Here is a 20129-nt window from a genome sequence, read left to right on the forward strand (position 1 = left end):
CCCTAGCTCCCCCTCCTGATCACCTGACCCATTATTACAAGGTGGGTGACCTTGAAGGAGTCACACATTTCCAGTTCTGTAAAATGGAATGATGGATGTTAAGTGAGACATTATCTCAGTTTGAGAAAACTCTTGCAAATGAAATGATATATGTATGTATATGTTAATGTTTCCCTGTTACTATTACTATTATGACTGTTGCGTAAGCGTCCAGGACAAGGCCAACGCCTGAGGGCAAAGGTAAGCCTCCAGCAGAGAATGGGCCCTTTAGGGTGCATATCAATACAGACCACGTTTAAAGAATTTTAGCCGGTAGTCTTGGCTCGGTAGGGGGCGAAATTTTTCTTCATCAAGGCTCGACCGTTCTGACTCTTAGGCTTGAAACTCTGGAGAAAATAATTAGGCTTCTCTGGGCGAGATCCGGAACGCCAGTCCTAGGGATTTGAAATGCGACGCTGTGTGGAGCCTCACTGCCACCCGTTTGGTACCAGGAGGCGCCCATCGGATCCGTTCTAAGACTGGCCCCTTGCGGTGCGCCTGACCGACTATGGCCAGGATCTGGGAGCTGGTGCTGGAGGTGCCGGGAATCCGTGCCATTCTTGGACACAGTCCCTAGTGCCCTCTTTGCGTCCACCTTCGCCGCACCCCCCTCCTTTCCAGCGCGAGTCCGGGCTTGGAAGGCGTGAGCGCCTGTGGTGGGGACCGTGTTGCCGGTGTGGGTCCGCCGAAGAGTGGCGGGAACTCCGGCCGCCCCGACGGCGCGGTGACTCCAGTGTGCAAGAGGCAGCTGTTCTCCCAGGCGGCCGTGGGGGGCAGCAGAGGGGACCGCGACAGGTGCGGGAGCCCCTCCCGGGGTGGAAGTGAGAAGGCGGGCTTCGGGTCTGTTCCCAGGCTGGAAACCACCCCCGCCCCCCCCCCCCAAATCCCCCGGAGAGGCAGGGCCGGCGCCGGGTCTGGAGGAGGAAGCGGCCGGAGACAGTGCAATTTCACGCGGCCTCTGAGGCTCGGGTTCCTCGGCAGGGTAGATGAATTATGGGGTTTCGACGGGTTTCCGGGGAAACTGAGGTGGCCTGAGCGTGAGGCAAACACCTCCCTCCTCAAAAACACACACAGAAAAAAACATTCACGTTCAGAAAGAAAATCCCGCAAGTGACCCAACCGGCTGGGGGAGTCGAGTGATTTGGTTAATGGGCGAGGCCAACTTTCAGGGGGCGGGTTTTGGAGCGCTCTCCCCACCCCCATCACCTTTCCCCTTTGGAGACATTTGGGGGCGTTGGAATCTCGCCCCCCCCCCTTAGTCCAGCTCCCGAAGAAAAATTAGGGTGAGACCCATGCTCGATGTGCGTGGCCAAGCGGACAAACACTGGGGCTTGGGGCGCGCTCGGGGCGGGCAGCCGGAGGCTCCAGCCAGCTCCACGCCAGCCTCGCGCCGGAGGGGGCGCGGCCGTGACTCACCCCCTCCCCCTGCGCTCCCTCCTTCGCCCTCTCACAGACATACACCCCTCCCCTACTATCCCGCCCCGGACTCTGGCTCCGGCTCCTATTGCAGTTTGCAACCTCTTCTGCCGCCGCTGCTAAGTCGCCGGCGGCTCAGGTGGCTCCGCTTCGATGTCCTAGTCCAGCACCCCCCCACCCCCACCCCGGGCCGGATTCGGCGGGGCTGCCTTCACCCTCTGCTGGAGTCATGAGGGCGAATGGGGCTCTGCAGGTGCTGGGCTTCTTTCTCAGCTTGGCCCGGGGCTCCGAGGTGGGCAACTCGCAGGCAGGTAAGTGGCACGAGGGCACCCGCAGCCTCGGAACCCGGGATCCCGAACCGAGTGCGCCGAATTCTGGAGGGCAGGGGCAGCGGCTGGGGCGGGGCGAGGCTGGGGGGGTGCCCACCCCGGGTCCGCTGGGACCACCTAGGCGGAGACCGTCAGGCTCGGGTTCTCGGCGTGGTCCGGGCGGGATTCCTGAACCCCCCCCCACACACACACACACTCGCTCAGCAGCGCGTCGCCGACCCTCTAATTCGTCTCTCTCGGTGGGGCTGATGCCGAAACAGACCACACTTCTGAGGGTCCCTGTAGGGAGGGGAGCTGGGACCTCCGTTCTGTAAACGTGAGATGATGGGTGATTTAGGTCTTGGAGAAAGGGGTGGGGGGATGTCTCAGTTTGTTCCCCAACCGCGTCCCGGGGTTTCAGCACCTCCAGTTTCGTTGTTTTGCCGACAGGGCGGAGCTACGGAAGGGTTGGAGGGGGTTGTTGTTCTCTACTGTTGGAAAAACAAGACAGGCACCTCCTCTTCCGTGAGTTGGCCTGCCCTGGGAAGGGCTGAGAATAACCAAAGAGCTAAGTACAGGTGACATCAGGTGAGAGGCCACGCAGAGGCCGACCTCCCTCTTTTCCTCAGAATAATAGAGTGGCAGGTCCCCGACTTGACCAACCTCGTTTTGTCAAGACCTAGATCAATTCAACTAATATTTATTGAGCAACTACTATGTATAAGGCTCCAGGCCAGGAGCTGTAGGGTCAAAGAGGTCCAATCTGTATTTCTCTTGTTTGTCTTTTTTCTCCCCAACCTGAGACCCAACAGGGCACCTCTCCTAACTTCTGAGCTTCCTGTCCTGGGAGTCCTTCCTAGACCCAGCTTCTCCCCCACCTACATTCTCTTTATTGTCTGACTCTGTCTCTCTTAGAGTCTAACAAGAGTCAGATTGCTCTTCTGTTCCTCCTGTCACTCCCATGCCACTGGAGCCCACCCCTTTGGGATATCTCTGGGATAGTGGACACCTGAGGGTGCTGGTGTTGCTCACATTGGAGGAATCCTATTGATCTCTTCCCCTCCCCCAGACCTTAGCTTGGGGTTTGGCACAGCCAGGGCCTCTTCCCCAGAGTGGGAGTGGGAGAAACACCTGTGCTTCCCCCACAGTTGCTGGGCCTAAATTTAGACCCTGGGATCTTGAGATGTGAACACTCCCAGCTGGTGAAGGGCGGGGGTGGGGGGGTCTGGGGATTGGAGTGGGCGGGACTGAATAGAATGACTGTATCACTGTCCCATCCAGACCCTTGGAATATTCAATCAGGAACCCAGGAGTCCCACATCCTGGCCACCTTCCCTGAGGGAGACAGGAGGCAGGCATGGTTGGGTCTCTTTACCCTTTATCTGGATCCTGCAGCCTCTGGGCATCCGGCCCTGTCTCAGTCCTTCTATAGCCCCTTTGTCCTGGCTGTGATGGGGGTGGGGGATATTGGAGAGGAGGCCTCTGGTTGAGGAAGGGCTGGAGATTCTTGGTCTGACCCACCCCAGTGCTCTCTACCAAAGGAGTGCCCAAACCCCTCCCTGTGCCCCTGGTCCCTGGGTATTATCCCCTTCCCCCAGCCCTCCTCCCCACGCTGCCTTGTTCCTCCTTAGAGATGTTTTTCATGCTCTCTTCCCGAAGAGGCCCTTTGCTCCCTGTTTGTGTAATATGGACTTTACCCTCCGGATGGCAGGGAACTGGGACCTCTAACACTGTAGCCTTCCAGACACATAGAGTCTTCACAAACACATAAAGGCAGGTGTGATGGATAGGGCCACCTGAATACTTCCTAATAAAGAAACCCAAGGACAGAACCAGTATGGGTTTCTGGGCCAGCAGGGGAGCTGTGTACATGCTTGTGTGTGTCGCAAGTGCACGTACACACACACACATCACATACCCCACTTCTCTGTGCAGAAATCTTGACTCCTCCCTTATCTGGGGACAAGGGTTGGCACCTTGACTTGTAAGAGGGGTTGTCCTTCCAGGAAGGGGTTTGGGGTGGGGCTGTTCCCGAAATGACTAACCTTCCTAGTCTCTTTCCTTTCGGCCCAAGGACCCTAGAGTTCCCAGGATCCTCTGGGAGCTCCCAACCAGTTTACCCCTCTGCTGGGTCTAGCCTAGCCCGTTCCCATTGTGGGGAGCGATAGGGAATGGGAGCGCTCAAAAGTCAAGTGAGCAGACTAGGGGTGTATCTAGGAGGAGGGGTTGGGACCTCACTAATTTCCCTCCCTCCATTCCCACTCCTGCTTCCTAAACTGCCTCCTAAGCTGCCAGCGCCTCAGGGAAGGGTGGTTGGAACAGGTGGAATCTACCCCCCCCCCCACAGTCTTTCACTGAGCCAGAGGAAGGAGACAGGGGTAGGGCTTGGGGTCCAAGATTTTCCATAGCCCCTATGTCCTCCATATGTACAAGGTCAAATGAACCCCCAAGTCTGGCATGCCTCGTGAGGATTGCCATGTTACAAAACTTTTTAATGAATCTTTTGACAATGGAATTGGGTGGAAGGCTTAGAATCGGGGGAAGCCTCTGCTGTTTCTCTCCAGGCTACTGTGTATTTGTCGGAAAGTGTGATGCTGAGGAGCTGGGGTGTGTTGGGACAGGGGAAGGGAGAAGGGAAGCCAGAATTTAGGAAGGGGGAAGGGGTGCAGGGTAGGCAACCAGCTCCTTATCTTCCAGCTTTAAAGACAAAGCTCACATTGACCCCCTCTCCCCACCAGAGCTCCCCCTTCTAGTGAGGTCACTTGTCTGAGGCCAAGGCTTGAGGGTGGAGGGGGGCGGGTGCTACTGAGGACAGGGTGTCTCGGGACAGGGTGGAGCAGCCCCCTCCTCCTAGATAGAATTGCCTCATTGTGGGCTGGACCGTGGCCCTGGGCACTGCCCCCACCCTCTGCCCCCATCCCACCCTCGGTAGACACAATAGGGGCTGTGTGCTAGCCCCAAAGAGATATTTATTCCAGGACCTAGAGAGAGGCAGGATGAGGGTAGAGAAGTAAGTACCCTGGTTGGAGAGGGGGAAGGGAAAAGAAGAGTAACGAAGTTGTGGTCATTTTCTAACTTCTCTGAGGAGAAAAAAAACCTCCTACATCCTCTTTCATTAACTCCTTAGTACCCAAAGTAGCACCTGAAAGAGGCAAGAGGAGGCCCTGGTGGAAAGGGGAAGCCTGTTCACCTTTCTGTTCAGAGAGATAGTGAGGGGATTGTGAGAGAGGAGAGAGTTCAGGCTCTCAGTCCAACATGGGCCTTTGTGTCTGTCTCTGGGGCGGGGGGGTTGGGGGGGTGGGGTTGGAGGCATCTGCCCCTTGATCCTGTTGAATGTTACTGGAGTGGGGCAACCAAAGGGGGGGACCAAAGACCATCTGGGGGGACCGGGCTAAAAACTTGTGTCCAGCTCTCTGCCACTCTCTGCCAGTCTGTCCCGGGACTCTGAATGGGCTGAGCGTGACTGGCGATGCTGAGAACCAGTACCAGACGTTGCACAAGCTCTACGAGAGGTGTGAGGTGGTGATGGGGAACCTTGAGATTGTGCTCACAGGACACAATGCTGATCTCTCCTTCCTGCAGGTTAGAGTGCCTGACTCCCTATCTCAACCTGTTTCCCCCTTAACTCCACCCACAGAAGCCTTCATCCCTTCCTCAGGGCTATCCTCTGCTGGAGTTCAGCATTCCTAAAGCTCCATAGTTCCTAAGATCCAAACCTGTGTGTTTATGGGGACAACGACTGGCATCTGGGACCTAGGGTCTGCCTCTGTAGCCAGGGATACACGGGAGCTGACAATGAGAAGCGGGCAGGGGTGGCATAGTGTTCTGCAACAGGGGCTAATGTAGAGAGACCCCTGGGACCGATAGGCAGTGGAAAGATGAGGAAGGGACTAAGCAAGGACCCTCCCGGCAAGAGGAGCTCTAAGAAAGAGAGGGTAGGAGACTAGAATTCCCCAGTCACTTCTGCTGCCTGTCTTCCTTTGCAGAAGGGACACACTAGTGTGACACCAGCTCCTCCCCTACTCCAAAGTAGGAATCGGAAAGAATTTGAGGGGTTAGGGATTCCTTAATGCTTTGGGGAGGGAGAGGAGATTGAGGCTTTTTGTCCTGTTGTCCCTCCCACTGACATGGTCTCTGTTCCATCACAGTGGATCCGAGAAGTGACCGGCTATGTCCTCGTGGCCATGAATGAGTTCTCTACACTGCCACTACCCAACCTCCGGGTGGTGCGGGGGACCCAGGTCTACGATGGGAAGTTTGCCATCTTTGTCATGTTGAACTATAACACCAACTCTAGCCATGCTCTGCGCCAGCTCCGCTTTACTCAGCTCACCGGTCAGTTCCTGATGATTCCTTCTAGTCTTGCCCCTCAACCAACCTGCAGACAGGTGCCTCCTCGATGGTAACCCGAGACTGCTCACTAAGTGCCCCTTTCATGGGGCCCACCATCTTGAACATTGCAGTCTGAATGAGAGCCCTGATAGGGAGCAAAGGCGTCTGCGGCCCAGGGGGAAGGTCCTTATGTCCCATGGGTCTGGAGTTGGAGCTGGATCTGTTACCCACTCCTCTATCTTTACTTTTATTTTTATTAAAAAAAATTTTTTTTTAATGTTTATTCACTTTTGAGAGAAAGAGAGAGAGAAAGACAGAGGCATGAGCAGGAGAGGGGCAGAGAGAGGGAGACACAGAATCTGAAGCAGGCTCCAGGCTCTGAGCTGTCAGCGCAGAGCCCGACATGGGGCTTGAACTCATGGACTGCGAGATCATGACCTGAGCTGAAGTTGGATGCTTAACCTTAACCGACTGAGCCACCCAGGGGGTCCCCCACCCCCACTCCTCTATCTTTAAAAATTTTTTTTTTAACGTTTATTTATTTTTGAGACAGAGAGAGACAGAGCATGAACGGGGGAGGGTCAGAGAGAGGGAGACACAGAATCCGAAACAGGCTCCAGGCTCCAAGCTGTCAGCACAGAGCCCGACGCGGGGCTCGAACTCACGGACCGTGAGATCGTGACCTGAGCCGAAGTCGGCCGCTCAACCGACTGAGCCACCCAGGCCCCCCTCCTCTATCTTTATAGTACAGTGTAGTTTGATGTCCCTCCTTCCCCAGGAATGAGGATACTATCTCCTCCCCCTCATAATTCCCCACTGGCTGGGGAAACATGAGAGTTAGATGCCGCATGGCTACCTTCTACTTCTCCCTGTCCCTGTCAGTTGGAAAACACACAGGTAGGGCGGGGGAAGGAGGTGGCTGAGTCAGGGATCTTCTCTCTTGCTTTCCCTTCCCCTCCCCCACTGGCTAAACCGGATTTGGACAGGTGTCTGAGGAGGCAGAAGTTTTCTTTTGGCCTGGCTCCTCCTCTACATTACAAGGCAAGCCTTTTCTGCAGTTCGGATTTAATTAGACATATTCATCTGTCCCTTCTCCCCTCTTTCTGAGTCTTGGGTGGCCTTTTGGGTTGGTGGAGTGTGTAGGGAAGAGGAGGTCTGCTGCAGCCCTTAAGCCTGTCACTTCTTTTCCCTGTCTCAGAGATTCTGTCAGGGGGTGTTTATATTGAGAAGAATGATAAACTTTGTCACATGGACACAATCGACTGGAGGGACATCGTGAGGGACCGAGATGCCGAGATAGTGGTGAAGGACAATGGCAAGAGCTGTGAGTGAACATGATCAAGACTGCTCCCCTGCCCCCACCAAACCAGAGTGACCCCTTTCCCATCATCATTATATCCTTAATTCGAACCCACCTCTCCACTGAAAAAACACCTCAGGCTCCAGACCCAAGGAGCCTGCCAGGAAGAGGAGGTCAGTCTCCTAGAACCCAAACCCTAGAAGCAATATGTGAAGAAAAGGAGCAGAAGATCTGTTACTAAGTGAGGAAGCCAGATCTTTGGGCTCCATATCCACATCTTTTTCCATTATAACATTTTCCATTCTCCCTGGAACCTACCCTTGATCAAGATCTGCTGTCCCTGTCCACTCACACATATTCCTGCTGGGTTCAGTTTGCCAAGGAGGAAACAAGTTCCTGGGTTCGGACTGGGGCTGAGCTTGGCAATTGCCCCAGACCCACCTCTTCAGCTGCCCTGTGGGTGGTATGGAGGTGTGGCTCCACCCGTTGTTGACAGGTTCACTTGAGCCCAGCCCTGCTCTGGAAGGGCAAGGAGGGACACTGCCCTGGCTCTTTGCTTCCTGGGACTGGGGTGTCTGTGTGCTGACATCATACCCTGTTGATTCAAGCAAGGCTTTCTTAGCCCTGACAGCCCTTTGTGTTGCTTTCCTTCCCAACCAGGTCCCCCCTGTCATGAGGCCTGCAAGGGGCGCTGCTGGGGTCCTAGACTGGAAGACTGCCAGACATGTGGGTTTTCTCCCTTCTAAAAACTTCAAGTTCATGCACTTTCATATCCCTGCCCACCCCAATCTATGTTAACACTGGGAGTAGGGACAAGCCTAGAGGGCAAGAGAGTGAGCAGTGGTCTCAGAATACAGTCTTTTTTTTTTTTAATATTTATTTATTTTTCAGAGAGACAGAGAGACAGAGTGTGAGCGGGGGAGGGGCAGAGAGAGAGGGAGACACAGAATCTGAAGCAGGCTCCAGGCTCTGAGCTGTCCGCACAGAGCCTGACATGGGGCTCGAACTCATGAACCGTGAGATAATGACCTGAGCCAAAGTCAGTCGCTTAACCGACTGAGCCACCCAGGTGCCCCTCAGAATACAGTCTTAAGAGCCCTGACAGCCATGCTTTCTCTCTTTCTATAGTGACCAAGACCATCTGTGCCCCTCAGTGTAATGGTCACTGCTTTGGGCCCAACCCCAACCAGTGCTGCCATGATGAGTGTGCAGGGGGCTGCTCAGGCCCTCAGGATACAGACTGCTTTGTATGTACCACCATTTGCCTGGGTTCTGAAATGGGGATGTAGGCTTTGGGAGGAGGTCGGGGTACATACATAACGTGAGTTTTATGAATCTCCTGTGTTCCTAGGCCTGTCGACTCTTCAATGACAGTGGGGCATGTGTACGCCAGTGTCCACAGCCTCTCGTTTACAACAAGCTAACTTTCCAGCTGGAACCCAATCCCCACACCAAGTATCAGTATGGTGGAGTTTGTGTAGCCAGCTGTCCCCGTAAGTGTCTAAGGAGAGGAACAATGGTCGTGGAAACTAGATTTTAGACAACATTTGAGGAGGTAAAAGGGATCAAGTTGGGTGGTAAATAGAGGATGTAGGTTGTGATCATCTGACAACCTCCAGTGAATGATCCCTATGCCCTACTCCCCCATCTGCTTCCCCATGATTTCTAGTAATTGCTCCTAGTTCTGAAACAAAGAGCAAAGGGCCTTTCTAATCCATAGGACAGTGCTTCAGGAGCCTTCGGTGGTAAGTCGGGGCAGATCCAGCAAAGAGCAGGAGGGAGCAAGGTTCAGTTGGTGGTTGGCAGTGTTCCTCCCTTGTCACTAATGGTGCCTTCGTCTTTCCTAGATAACTTTGTGGTAGATCAAACATCTTGTGTCCGGGCCTGTCCTCCTGACAAGATGGAAGTAGATAAAAATGGACTCAAGATGTGTGAACCTTGTGGGGGGCTGTGCCCTAAAGGTGAGTAGGAGATGGCGAGGAGTTGGCAAAAAGACCTCCTTTCCCCAGAGACCAATCAGGCCCCGCCCACTGAGCCTCTGTTGTGTTTGCAGCCTGTGAGGGGACGGGCTCCGGGAGCCGCTTCCAGACTGTGGACTCTAGCAACATTGATGGGTTTGTGAACTGCACCAAGATCCTGGGCAACCTGGACTTTCTTATCACTGGCCTCAATGGGTTAGAGACTCTGCTTTCCTTTTCTAATCCCTCACCCCATCCAGCCCCTCACACTTCACTACATTTGGTTCAGTGCTCCATATATGCAGCTGATTAAGAATATAAGTCATAAAATTTTAAAAGTCACACAGTACCTGACGATGCCTAACTCTGTCTCCCACCCAGGGCTTGAATCCCCTCAGAGACATCCCTAAGCAATCTGATACCATTTAGCTGAGTGGCAAGAGACAAGGACATGGTGTCCTCTTTTTTTTTTTTAAGATTTTAGTTTTAAGTAATCTCTACAACCAACGTGGGGCTCGAACTCACAACCCTAAGATCAAGAGTCTCATGTTCCACCGACTGAGGCAGCCAGGTGCCCCTGCCTGAATCAGTTTTTTTTTAATGTTTCTTTCTTTATTTTTGAGAGAGAGAGAGGGAGACAAAGAATGCCAGACAGACTCTGCACCCTCAGCGTGGAGCTCGATGCTGGGCCCAAACCCACGAACTGCGAGATCATGACCTGAGCTAAAATCAAGAGTCTTACACTTACCCAACTGAGCCACCCAGGAACCCCCTAAATCAGTTATTTAACGAGAGTTGCCACATGATGGTTTTCTAATTCCATTAGTCCTTTTACATTTATTTGTTGGCATTTCAGTGTTAGGAAGAGTCTCCCCTTCCCATTTATTTGTTTATTCAATAATACCTATTTCATTCAATTTTTTATAATCTTTTACAGTCATTATTTTGGTGTTCAGTTATCTCTGAACTGGCCAATGGGGGCACTTCCATACCGTTTGGCATAAGATGCTGTAAACTCATGTTATATTTTTCCTGCCCTAGCCCTTTCTCCAAGGAGAACTGTTCCCTTTCAGTGGAGGATGGTGTTTAGAAACTAAGTTCTGAGCCTAGGCATGCTTGTTGCTACTGGGTTCTACCTCTACCTTGTCAACTGATTTTTACTATTCTTTCCAGCGACCCCTGGCACAAGATCCCTGCCCTGGACCCTGAGAAGCTCAATGTCTTCCGGACAGTACGGGAGATCACAGGTGAGTGATCTTGTCTGAGAGGAATAGGTAAACCACTGGCACAAATTGCTACGTAACTACTTATAAAATCATGTCCCAAGCAACAGAGGAAGGACCAATAGAACCTGAGAAAGCAAGGGGCAAAGATTCCCTGTTCACATACTTCTCTCTGGCCCCCCAGGTTACCTGAACATCCAATCCTGGCCTCCCCACATGCACAACTTCAGTGTCTTTTCCAACCTGACAACCATTGGGGGCAGGAGCCTCTACAAGTGAGTAGTAAAGAGTGTGGAGGTAATAGCATCTCCAGGCAATGAACCCTGTTTCATAGGCATCCTTGCGTGAAGTACAAGGTGTTGTGTCATACAGCAGTCCCAAAGGGTCTGCCAGTCTGAAGAGGAAAAGGCAAAAGGAAGGGGTGTCCGTCTCAGTGATCTGACTGGCCCAGAGCAAATTTGTTGAATGAACATGAATCCACTGCATGGTCATTTTTCCCCCTTCTCATCCTGTCTCCTTGTTCTCAGCCGGGGCTTCTCTTTGTTGATCATGAAGAACTTGAATATAACATCGTTGGGCCTCCGATCTTTGAAAGAAATCAGTGCCGGGCGTATCTACATAAGCGCCAATAGGCAGCTGTGCTACCACCATTCTCTGAACTGGACCCGGCTGCTGCGGGGGCCTCCGGAAGAGAGACTAGACATCAAACATAACCGGCCCCGCAGAGACTGCGGTGAGGGACACAGCCCCCAGGCTGGTGGGAAAAGGAGGTCAGGGAGGAGAGAGTACAGTGTAAGGACTGTCCGCCCCGGAAGTAGAAGGGATGGGGGTGGAACCAAGGAGAGGGGCATGTCGAGCTGGAGGCGGTTATGAGGAAGAGTTCCAAAGAGGGCATGTTAGAGCTCTGACTCCTCCTAACTCACCCCTTCCTTTCCAGTGGCAGAGGGCAAAGTATGTGATCCCCTGTGCTCCTCTGGGGGATGCTGGGGCCCAGGTCCTGGTCAGTGCCTATCCTGTCGAAACTACAGCCGAGGCGGTGTCTGTGTGACCCACTGCAACTTTCTGAATGGGTAATAGTGAGGGGCGAGAGAGTCAAGAAGGGATGGGGGTGGGGGGGTTGGGACCCCGGGATGGAGCTGTTCAGGTGGCACCTGAAAGCCGTTAGATGACTCTCTGCATATGCCTTGGTGGGAATGAAGAAGGGGACCCTGTGGTTGGGGGATCAGGAAGTAAAGGTCAGGACTTAGAAGTGACCCCCTCCTTTAACCCTCCATTGCAGGGAGCCTCGTGAGTTTGCCCATGAGGCTGAATGCTTCTCCTGTCACCCGGAGTGCCAACCCATGGAGGGTAGTGCCACGTGCAATGGCTCGGTACGGTAGCAACACCAGGATCTCTAAGGGAGAGAGGGCAAGGGCAACACTTGAAGGTCCTGGGAATGATATGGCCAAATCCCAAGGCCAACACAGGGAGGCCAGATAACACTAGGGTCTATGGGTGAAGCCTCTTGAATGGCTGGGTTGGTCCTTGCTGGGAGGTATGAAATTGACATTGGCATCCCATCCTTCCCGCCCTTCTCTCTTCCACCCAGGGCTCTGATGCATGTGCTCAGTGTGCCCATTTTCGAGATGGGCCTCACTGTGTGAGCAGCTGCCCCTATGGAGTCCTTGGTGCCAAGGGCCCCATCTACAAGTACCCAGATTCTCAGAATGAATGTCGGCCCTGCCATGAGAACTGCACCCAGGGGTCAGTGATGGGCTGATGTGGGGGGAAGGGGAGAACATAAAACTAGGGGGAAAGTAGAGGGTAAAAGGGAGCTGAAAGAAGAAAGGAACTATGACTTAAGAATCACTCTCAGCTGCATAATGAAGGATTGGAGAAAGGGAATCTCAGTAACAGCATACAATTATACCACAGTTTTGAGAACCTGGAATAACCCCAGCTCAGGGGAGTTTCATTTAAGAGAGGGACTCAGGAAGGGATGGCAAGCTAGAGATGGGGCCATGTCTTGGTTTGGGCTCCAGGATGGGACACTATGGTAGGATCTGAAACAGTGTTGTATGTTGAGGCTGTCAGAATTGAGCTTCCTATGGGAGTCTCCCAAGCTCCCATTTAAGGAGGTGACTTTGTTCTCCAGGTGTAAGGGACCAGAGCTACAAGACTGTTTAGGCCAAACACCAGCACTGATCAGGTATGATGGGCTTGGAGATTTAGGAAGCTGGGGATATTTGGGAGAGAAGCTAGGGAGGGGGCAGTTACCTGCTGGGAAGAGATGACTCTATTCATTTTGACCTTCTATATACACCACTATCACTGGACTCAGAGACACAAGAATCCAGGCTTCTGGCCTTCCCTTCTGAAAATTAGCTTGTAGTAGCCTCAGGAGGTCCAGATTTAGGCTAACCCTTTCAGTGCTCAAAGACGTGTATGTGTAAATGTTAATTTCTTGTACCAAATCTGTACCATAAATGACATTTGTTTTTTTTGTTTTGTTTTATTTTGGTTATTGTTGGTTTAAAGGATGTTTGTTTGTTTGTTTGTTTGTTTGTTTATAGAAAGGGAGAGAGAGAGTGCAAGCAGGGGAGGGGCAGAGAGAGAGAGAGAATCCAAGCAGGCTCCACACTATCAGTGTGGAGCTTGACACGGGACTTGAATTCCCTAACTGTGAGATCATGACCTGAGCCAGAATCAAGAGTCTGACACTTAATTGATTGAACCACCCAGGCGCCCCGGCATAGGTGATATTTGTAAGGGAGGTGTAGGCCTAGGATAATGCTGGGCTTCTCTATCCCACAGCAAAACCCATCTGGCAATGGGTTTAACAGTGGTAGTAGGATTGGCAGTGGTTTTCCTGATCCTGGGAGGCACTTTTCTCTATTTGCGTGGGCGCCGGATTCAGAATAAGAGGGCTATGAGGCGCTACTTGGAACGGGGTGAGGTAAGTGCCTAGCCTAATCTTGAAAGGTACCCCATACCATCACTCTTTAAGAGCCTCCTTTCCCAGAGATTTGATCCTTTTCTTCAAGGAGGTAGTATGGCCCATTAGAAAGAACTCTGGCCAGAGAAATGGGAGACATGCATCCTAGTCCTGATTTTGCCATTAATTTGCCACATGATTTTGAAGTTACTTTCCTTCTCTGTGCCTCATTTTATGCACATGTACACAAGAAATAACATTCATCCTTACAGAATGGCTGTAAGGGTGAAAGGGGCTGATGTATGTGGAAATGCTTTGGAAAGCATAGGGAACTGTAAAGAAGTATTCAAGGTGACAGCATTAGCAACTCTTCCCCCTTCCCTCCATCAAAGGGGAAACCCAACCCTCTTAATTGCTGGTCTCATGAACACAAAAAACTTCCTCAGTCCTTAGGGTCTGTTACTCCCCAATAAGCTTGCAATGCTTCTTAAGACTAAAGACAATTCTTCTTCTTGCTCCCACCCCTTTGGGCTTTGTGGCTCTGAGCATCCACCTATAGGGAGAGAGTTGGAGTGGGGCATGGCAATGGGCTTGAGTATTTTCTTCCCTTCTGCTCTTCAGAGCATAGAACCTCTGGATCCCAGTGAGAAGGCTAACAAAGTCTTGGCCAGAATCTTCAAAGAAACAGAGCTGAGGAAGCTTAAAGTGCTTGGCTCGGGCGTCTTTGGAACTGTGCACAAAGTGAGTGGCCCGCAGAAAGTCTGTGGAGGAGGAGGGGAAAGATCTAGGGTGAAGGAGAGAAAGATTGAGGGAGAGGGCTAGCCTGGGGAGAATGACCTTTGGCTGACTCCTGTCCAAAACTTCTTAGGGAGTGTGGATTCCTGAGGGTGAATCGATCAAGATTCCAGTCTGCATTAAAGTCATTGAGGATAAGAGTGGACGGCAAAGTTTTCAAGATGTGACAGACGTAAGTGAGGGAAGGGTGTTCTGTATGCCACTGGAAAAGAGGTCAATATTAGATATGCTTATGTAAAGGCATGGTCCTGTGTCAGTAAGTACTGTTAACTATACCGATGTCCTTGAATGTTGGGATAGCCCTGATCTGGGTGTACGTATGTGGACCTGTTTGATCCCTGGATAACCTCTCTTGTGTCTCTTAGCACATGCTGGCCATTGGCAGCCTAGACCATGCCCACATTGTACGGCTGCTGGGACTGTGCCCAGGGTCATCTCTGCAGCTTGTCACTCAGTACTTGCCTCTGGGCTCCCTGCTGGATCACGTGAGACAACACCGTGGAGCACTGGGGCCCCAGCTGCTGCTCAACTGGGGAGTACAGATTGCCAAGGTGAGAGGAACCTGGAGAAGTCCTATGACTGAACTGCCTGGCTGATGGCTGGCAGGGAGTTGAAATTCGGAGGTGCCTTTAGGGTTTGGGATGATTCTGGATCTCAAGGAGCAACTCCCCCAACCTTGAGAATACTTCCTTCCTCTGTAGGGTATGTACTACCTTGAGGAGCATGGTATGGTGCATAGGAACTTGGCTGCCCGAAATGTGCTACTGAAGTCACCCAGTCAGGTTCAGGTGGCAGATTTTGGGGTGGCGGACCTGCTGCCCCCTGACGATAAGCAGCTACTACACAGTGAGGCCAAGGTGAGGTGACACAAAGGGCTGGGTAAGGAGGTGGGGGTGGAGTGAAGCATGGGGAAAGGAAGCAGTCAGTGGTCTCCTTCAGAGGCAAAGAGATGCTTCATGGTAAGTTCAAGGAGAGGAACTTGGAGATGCCAGAAGTACGAGTTCAGAAAGCAAAAGAGAAAAGAGTGATAGAGAACTTGGGGTTTAGAAGTGCTAAGAAAATTTTTAGAAATCAACTTTTGCCTTCAATTCCCCAGACTCCAATTAAGTGGATGGCCCTCGAGAGTATCCATTTTGGGAAATACACACACCAGAGTGACGTCTGGAGCTATGGTCAGTCCATCTGGATACCCTCAATATCATCACTGGCCCAAATCCCATAGTTGCCTTTTGAGAGACCCCTTCTTAGAATTTCTAGGCCCTTCGGATCTTTGTGTTAAATTCTGCCTCCCCTTAGTCTTCATGCCATGTCTATTTTGCCATCAACTAGTCATGTCTTCCTATACCAGGAGTGACAGTTTGGGAGCTGATGACCTTTGGGGCAGAGCCCTATGCTGGGCTACGACTGGCTGAAGTACCAGACCTGCTAGAGAAGGGGGAGCGATTGGCGCAGCCTCAGATCTGTACCATTGATGTGTACATGGTCATGGTCAAGTGTGAGTTACCTGCTGATCCTAGCCTTTTTTTTTTTTTACATGTTTATTTCTTTATTTTGAGAGAGAGTGGGAGTACGAGCAGGGGAGGGGCAGAGAGAGAGGGAAAGAGAGAATCCCAAGCAGGCTCTGTGCTGGCAGCATAGAGCCCGACTCAGGGCTCAGTCTCACGAACCGTGAGATCATGACCTGAGCCAATCAAAAGTTGGATGTTCAACCTCCTGAGCCATCCACGCACCCCTGATCCCCCAGCCATTTTCTAACTGACTTCCCTCCCTACTCCACTTCCCTCTTATGGCTCTACTTCTACATCTTACCCCTAGGTTGGATGATTGATGAGAATATTCGCCCAACCTTTAAAGAACTAGCCAATGAGTTTACCAGGATGGCCCGAGACCCACCACGGTATCTGGTCATAAAGGTGAGAAGGAACTAGTTGTTGTCAAGGAGATCTAGAGGAAAGCAGACTTGGCAGGGCAGGAACGAGGATCCACCTTAACAATCACCTGTCCCTACAGAGAGAAAGTGGGCCTGGAATACCCCCTGGGGCAGAACCCCCTGCTCTGACAAACAAGGAACTGGAGGAAGTGGAGCTGGAGCCAGAACTTGAGCTGGACCTGGACTTGGAATCAGAGGAGGATGGCCTGGCAGCCACACTAGGTTCTGCTCTCAGCCTGCCAGTTGGAACACTTAATCGGCCCCGTGGGGTAAGGTACTTCCCAGCGCTTCAAGACTTTCTGCACCCTGAGCCCTCTACGTACCTGCACCCTCATGAACCCCACTGATACCTAGATTAACTACTCAAAGGCCCCCATGGTGAGTAGATTTCTCCCTTAATCAAACTTCTTCTTCACTTTTTTTCATCCTAGAGCCAGAGCCTTTTAAGCCCATCATCTGGCTATATGCCTATGAACCAGGGTAATCTTGGGGAGGCCTGCCAGGTAAGGTCTGTCTCTTTGAGGGGCTACTGCAAGGCTAGGTGGCAGTGTCTTAGGATCCATAGGGGCAGTGTGGGACACTTTAGAAACATTTTAGGGTTTTTTGTTTTGTTTTTTGTGGGTTTTTTTTAAGTATTTATTTTTGAGAGAGAGACAGGGTGCGAGCAGGGGAGGGGGAATGGGAGAGAGGGAGACACAGAATTTGAAGCAGGCTCCAGGCTCCAAGGTGTCTGCACAGAGCCCAATGCAGGGCTCAAACCTATGAACTGTGGGATCATGACCTGAGCTGAAGTGGGATGCTTAACTGACTGGGCCAACTAGGCACCCCGAAACCTTTGAGGTTTAATCAGTGTCCTACAAAAAAAGAAGGCTATGAACAACCCAGTCTCCTAAACAAATATCTCTTTCCTTGTCTCTGTGTAAATCTCTGTTTTACTTTCCTCCTTAGGAGTCTGCAGTCTGTGGGGGTGGTGAGCGGTGTCCCCGTCCAGTCTCCCTGCACCCACTGCCACGGGGACGCCTGGCATCAGAGTCTTCAGAAGGCCATGTGACAGGCTCTGAGGCTGAGCTCCAGGAGAAGGTGTCAATGTGTAGGAGCCGGAGCCGGAGCCCACGGCCACGTGGAGACAGTGCCTACCATTCCCAGCGCCACAGCCTGCTCACTCCTGTCACCCCACTCTCCCCACCAGGATTAGAGGAAGAGGATGTCAATGGATATGTCATGCCAGATGCACACCTCAAAGGTGCCTGACTCTTCCTAGGGTTTTCCTCAGATCTTTCTCTAATCCTTTCCCCAGGCTTATCCTAATCCTTTTATCTTCTCTGATCTTTTTTAACTTTATTTATTTTTGAGAGAGAGCACTGCTCTTGCAAGCAGGGGAGGGGCAGAGAGAGAGACAGACAGACAGACAGTCCCAGACAGGCTCCACACTGTCAGCACAGAGCCCGATGTGGAGCTGGATCCCATGAACCTGGAGATCATGACCTGAGCCGAAATCAAGAGTTGGATGCTTAACTCACTGAGCCACCCAGGCGCCCCTTGTCTTCTCTGATCTTATCCCTCCCTTTTCATTTTTTCCTAACTTTCCCCCACTTCCCACTGCCTACTACCATGTTCTCCACATACCTAGCCTCTCTTCTCAATCTCCAGGTACTCCCTCCTCCCGGGAGGGCACCCTTTCTTCAGTGGGCCTCAGTTCTGTCCTGGGTACTGAAGAAGAAGATGAAGATGAGGAATATGAATACATGAACCGGAGAAGAAGGCGCAGTCCGCCTCGTCCCCCTAGGCCTAGCTCTCTTGAGGAGCTGGGTTATGAGTACATGGATGTGGGATCAGACCTCAGCGCTTCCCTGGGCAGCACACAGAGTTGCCCACTCAACCCTGTGCCAATCATGGCCACTGCTGGCACAACCCCGGATGAGGACTATGAATATATGAATCGGCGACATGGTGGGGGAGCTCCTGGGGGAGATTATGCAGCTATGGGGGCCTGCCCAGCAGCTGAACAAGGGTATGAAGAGATGAGAGCTTTCCAGGGGCCTGGACACCATGCCCCCCATGTCCACTGTGCCCGCCTCAAAACTCTACGTAGTTTAGAAGCCACTGACTCCGCTTTTGATAACCCTGATTACTGGCACAGCAGGCTTTTCCCCAAGGCTAATGCTCAGAGAACATAACCCTGCTTCCTAAAGTACTCAGGGAGCATTTCATGGCAGCTAGTGCCTCTAGAGGGTACTCATCTTCTCCCTAGTCCCTCCCTCACAGGTCTCAGCCCCATTTCCCCAGTCCCAGACAATTCCATTCAACCCTTGGAGGCTTTTAAACACTTTGACACAAAATTCTTGTGGTATGTAGCCAGCTGTGCACTTTTCTTCTCTTTCCCATTCCTGGGAAAGGAGGTTTTCCCTATTTTGTGTGCTTTCCTAATCCCATTCCTCAGCTTCCTCAGGGGGACTCCCTGGAGATATGAAGGATTACTCCCATGTCCCTTTTTTTCAGACTCTGACTTGTTGAGATTAGGCTTTAAAGTGTGCTTGTGTTTCCCATCAGACTCCTAAGGAAGAGGAAACAGGGGTACCCTGGCAGGGGAAAGTAAAATTTATGACTCAGTCCCCTGGAAAGAATGGAAAGCTTCAAATCTTGAGTGAAGAAAGAGAATGGGCATAGATATTACTATTAATTGAGCATTTACAATGCCAGCCATCATCCTAAAGTTTACCTACATTATCTCACCTGATCCTTACAACAGTTCTGTGAGCTAGGGATTATCCCATTTCACAAAAAAAGGAAACTGAGCCTTAAAGAGATTAAGTAAGTGGCAGGTTCGGGATTCAGAATCGTCCAATGCAGGTTTTCTTACTGTAAGATATCAAGGAAAAGTGATATAAGTCAGAGTCCTTGTAAGGGGCGTTGTCTTCTTATTTTTGCACTGAATCAAGCCCAACAACCACAGCCTCCTCCTACACCCAGGCTTCTCATCTCAGGAAGTGGGGGTAATGGGGTGGTCAGAAGGAAAAATAACTGGACATTTTTGTGTAAACCATAACCTACATGTGCTGTAAATGATCACTTCTCACCCAAGGGACAGATCATAACGGTCCCAAGAGCCACTTTTAGGGTCTATTCTCATCCAGTAGTGGGAAGTTTCCAGTTGGAATAGAAAGAGGACCCAGCTTCAGGCCTCTGTCCCCTTGGATGGGAAACGGGGTATCTTTTGTATCCGTGAAGTTTTTTGTTTTGTTTTTATACATGCTTGAATAAAAATACCAAAGTTTTTCAGCTTCCCGACTGTCAAATGAAGAAGACCTTTGGTGTGTGGGATAGATCATCCCTTTGCTCTTCAGCAATGGATAACTACCAACCACAGCATGCCGCCTTGTGTCTTCTGACAGTCCTACTCTGTCCCTTGCAGCTTTCTCCAGCCCTACTTTTCTGAAGACAAGCATAACACACAGTCCTTTTCATTTAAGGCTTTTACTAGAAATCTCTACAGGGCAGCCACTTGGGAATAACAAAAACAAGGAAACCCACGTTTGGGAAAATAAGAAAGCCCGATAGATGTGGTCCCTCAAGAGATGGAACACTAAAACTCCCATGTTTCAGAACTCTCATTCTCTTGAAAAAGTCTGTATCAACACTTCCCTCAAAGTGTTGCCATCAAAGCCTACTGTTGGAGCAATGGTGCCATCTTCAGTGGGACTCTCCGGACTATAGCTGCCCAGTTAGCCCCTACTCCTTGTACTCTAGGTCTCCTTCCATAGGAGTTCCATAGTTATTGCCCCTCCCCGTTCTCCCAGCACCGGAGGATGATTGGACTGGCTGAGCCGGTCCCGCCAGCCGCTCCAGGGATCCGAGGAAGGGCGCACCCAGCCTCCCTGCCCTTAATGTAGCCACTCCCTCCTCGCCTGGGTTCC

The 20129-nt window shown here is 51.6% G+C and overlaps 1 protein-coding gene across 1 annotated transcript; it reads left to right on the forward strand.

Annotated features, from left to right (window-relative positions):
• The first annotated feature begins 1684 nt into the window (after positions 1 to 1684).
• Positions 1685 to 18392, forward strand: ERBB3 (erb-b2 receptor tyrosine kinase 3). Its single transcript, XM_047066075.1, has 28 exons — positions 1685 to 1766; positions 5194 to 5345; positions 5912 to 6098; positions 7294 to 7419; positions 8056 to 8121; positions 8524 to 8642; positions 8747 to 8888; positions 9243 to 9356; positions 9449 to 9569; positions 10527 to 10600; positions 10761 to 10851; positions 11104 to 11309; positions 11514 to 11646; positions 11856 to 11946; positions 12165 to 12319; positions 12711 to 12764; positions 13370 to 13511; positions 14112 to 14231; positions 14359 to 14457; positions 14651 to 14836; positions 14987 to 15142; positions 15382 to 15457; positions 15634 to 15780; positions 16101 to 16198; positions 16296 to 16484; positions 16647 to 16718; positions 17164 to 17458; positions 17866 to 18392. Exons 1-28 carry the CDS (start codon positions 1685 to 1687, stop codon positions 18390 to 18392), a joined length of 4020 nt encoding a protein of 1339 aa, XP_046922031.1.
• The last annotated feature ends 1737 nt before the right edge of the window (positions 18393 to 20129 follow it).

The sequence above is a fragment of the Lynx rufus genome, unplaced genomic scaffold (assembly GCF_022079265.1).
Source record: "Lynx rufus isolate CCGP_SWC_20201006 ecotype Redwood Valley unplaced genomic scaffold, mLynRuf1.p SCAF_7, whole genome shotgun sequence".
In the NCBI taxonomy this organism is placed as follows: domain Eukaryota; kingdom Metazoa; phylum Chordata; class Mammalia; order Carnivora; family Felidae; genus Lynx; species Lynx rufus.

What these genes read in the sequence shown, in the direction of transcription:
- ERBB3 (XM_047066075.1), top strand. Translation starts at nt 1,685, where the DNA reads ATGAGGGCGAATGGGGCTCTGCAGGTGCTGGGCTTCTTTCTCAGCTTG. An exon ending in ACTGGAAGACTGCCAGACAT is followed by an intron (nt 8,122 to 8,523) that starts GTGGGTTTTCTC and finishes CTCTTTCTATAG; the next exon opens with TGACCAAGACCATCTGTGCC. An exon ending in TTGTGTAGCCAGCTGTCCCC is followed by an intron (nt 8,889 to 9,242) that starts GTAAGTGTCTAA and finishes CGTCTTTCCTAG; the next exon opens with ATAACTTTGTGGTAGATCAA.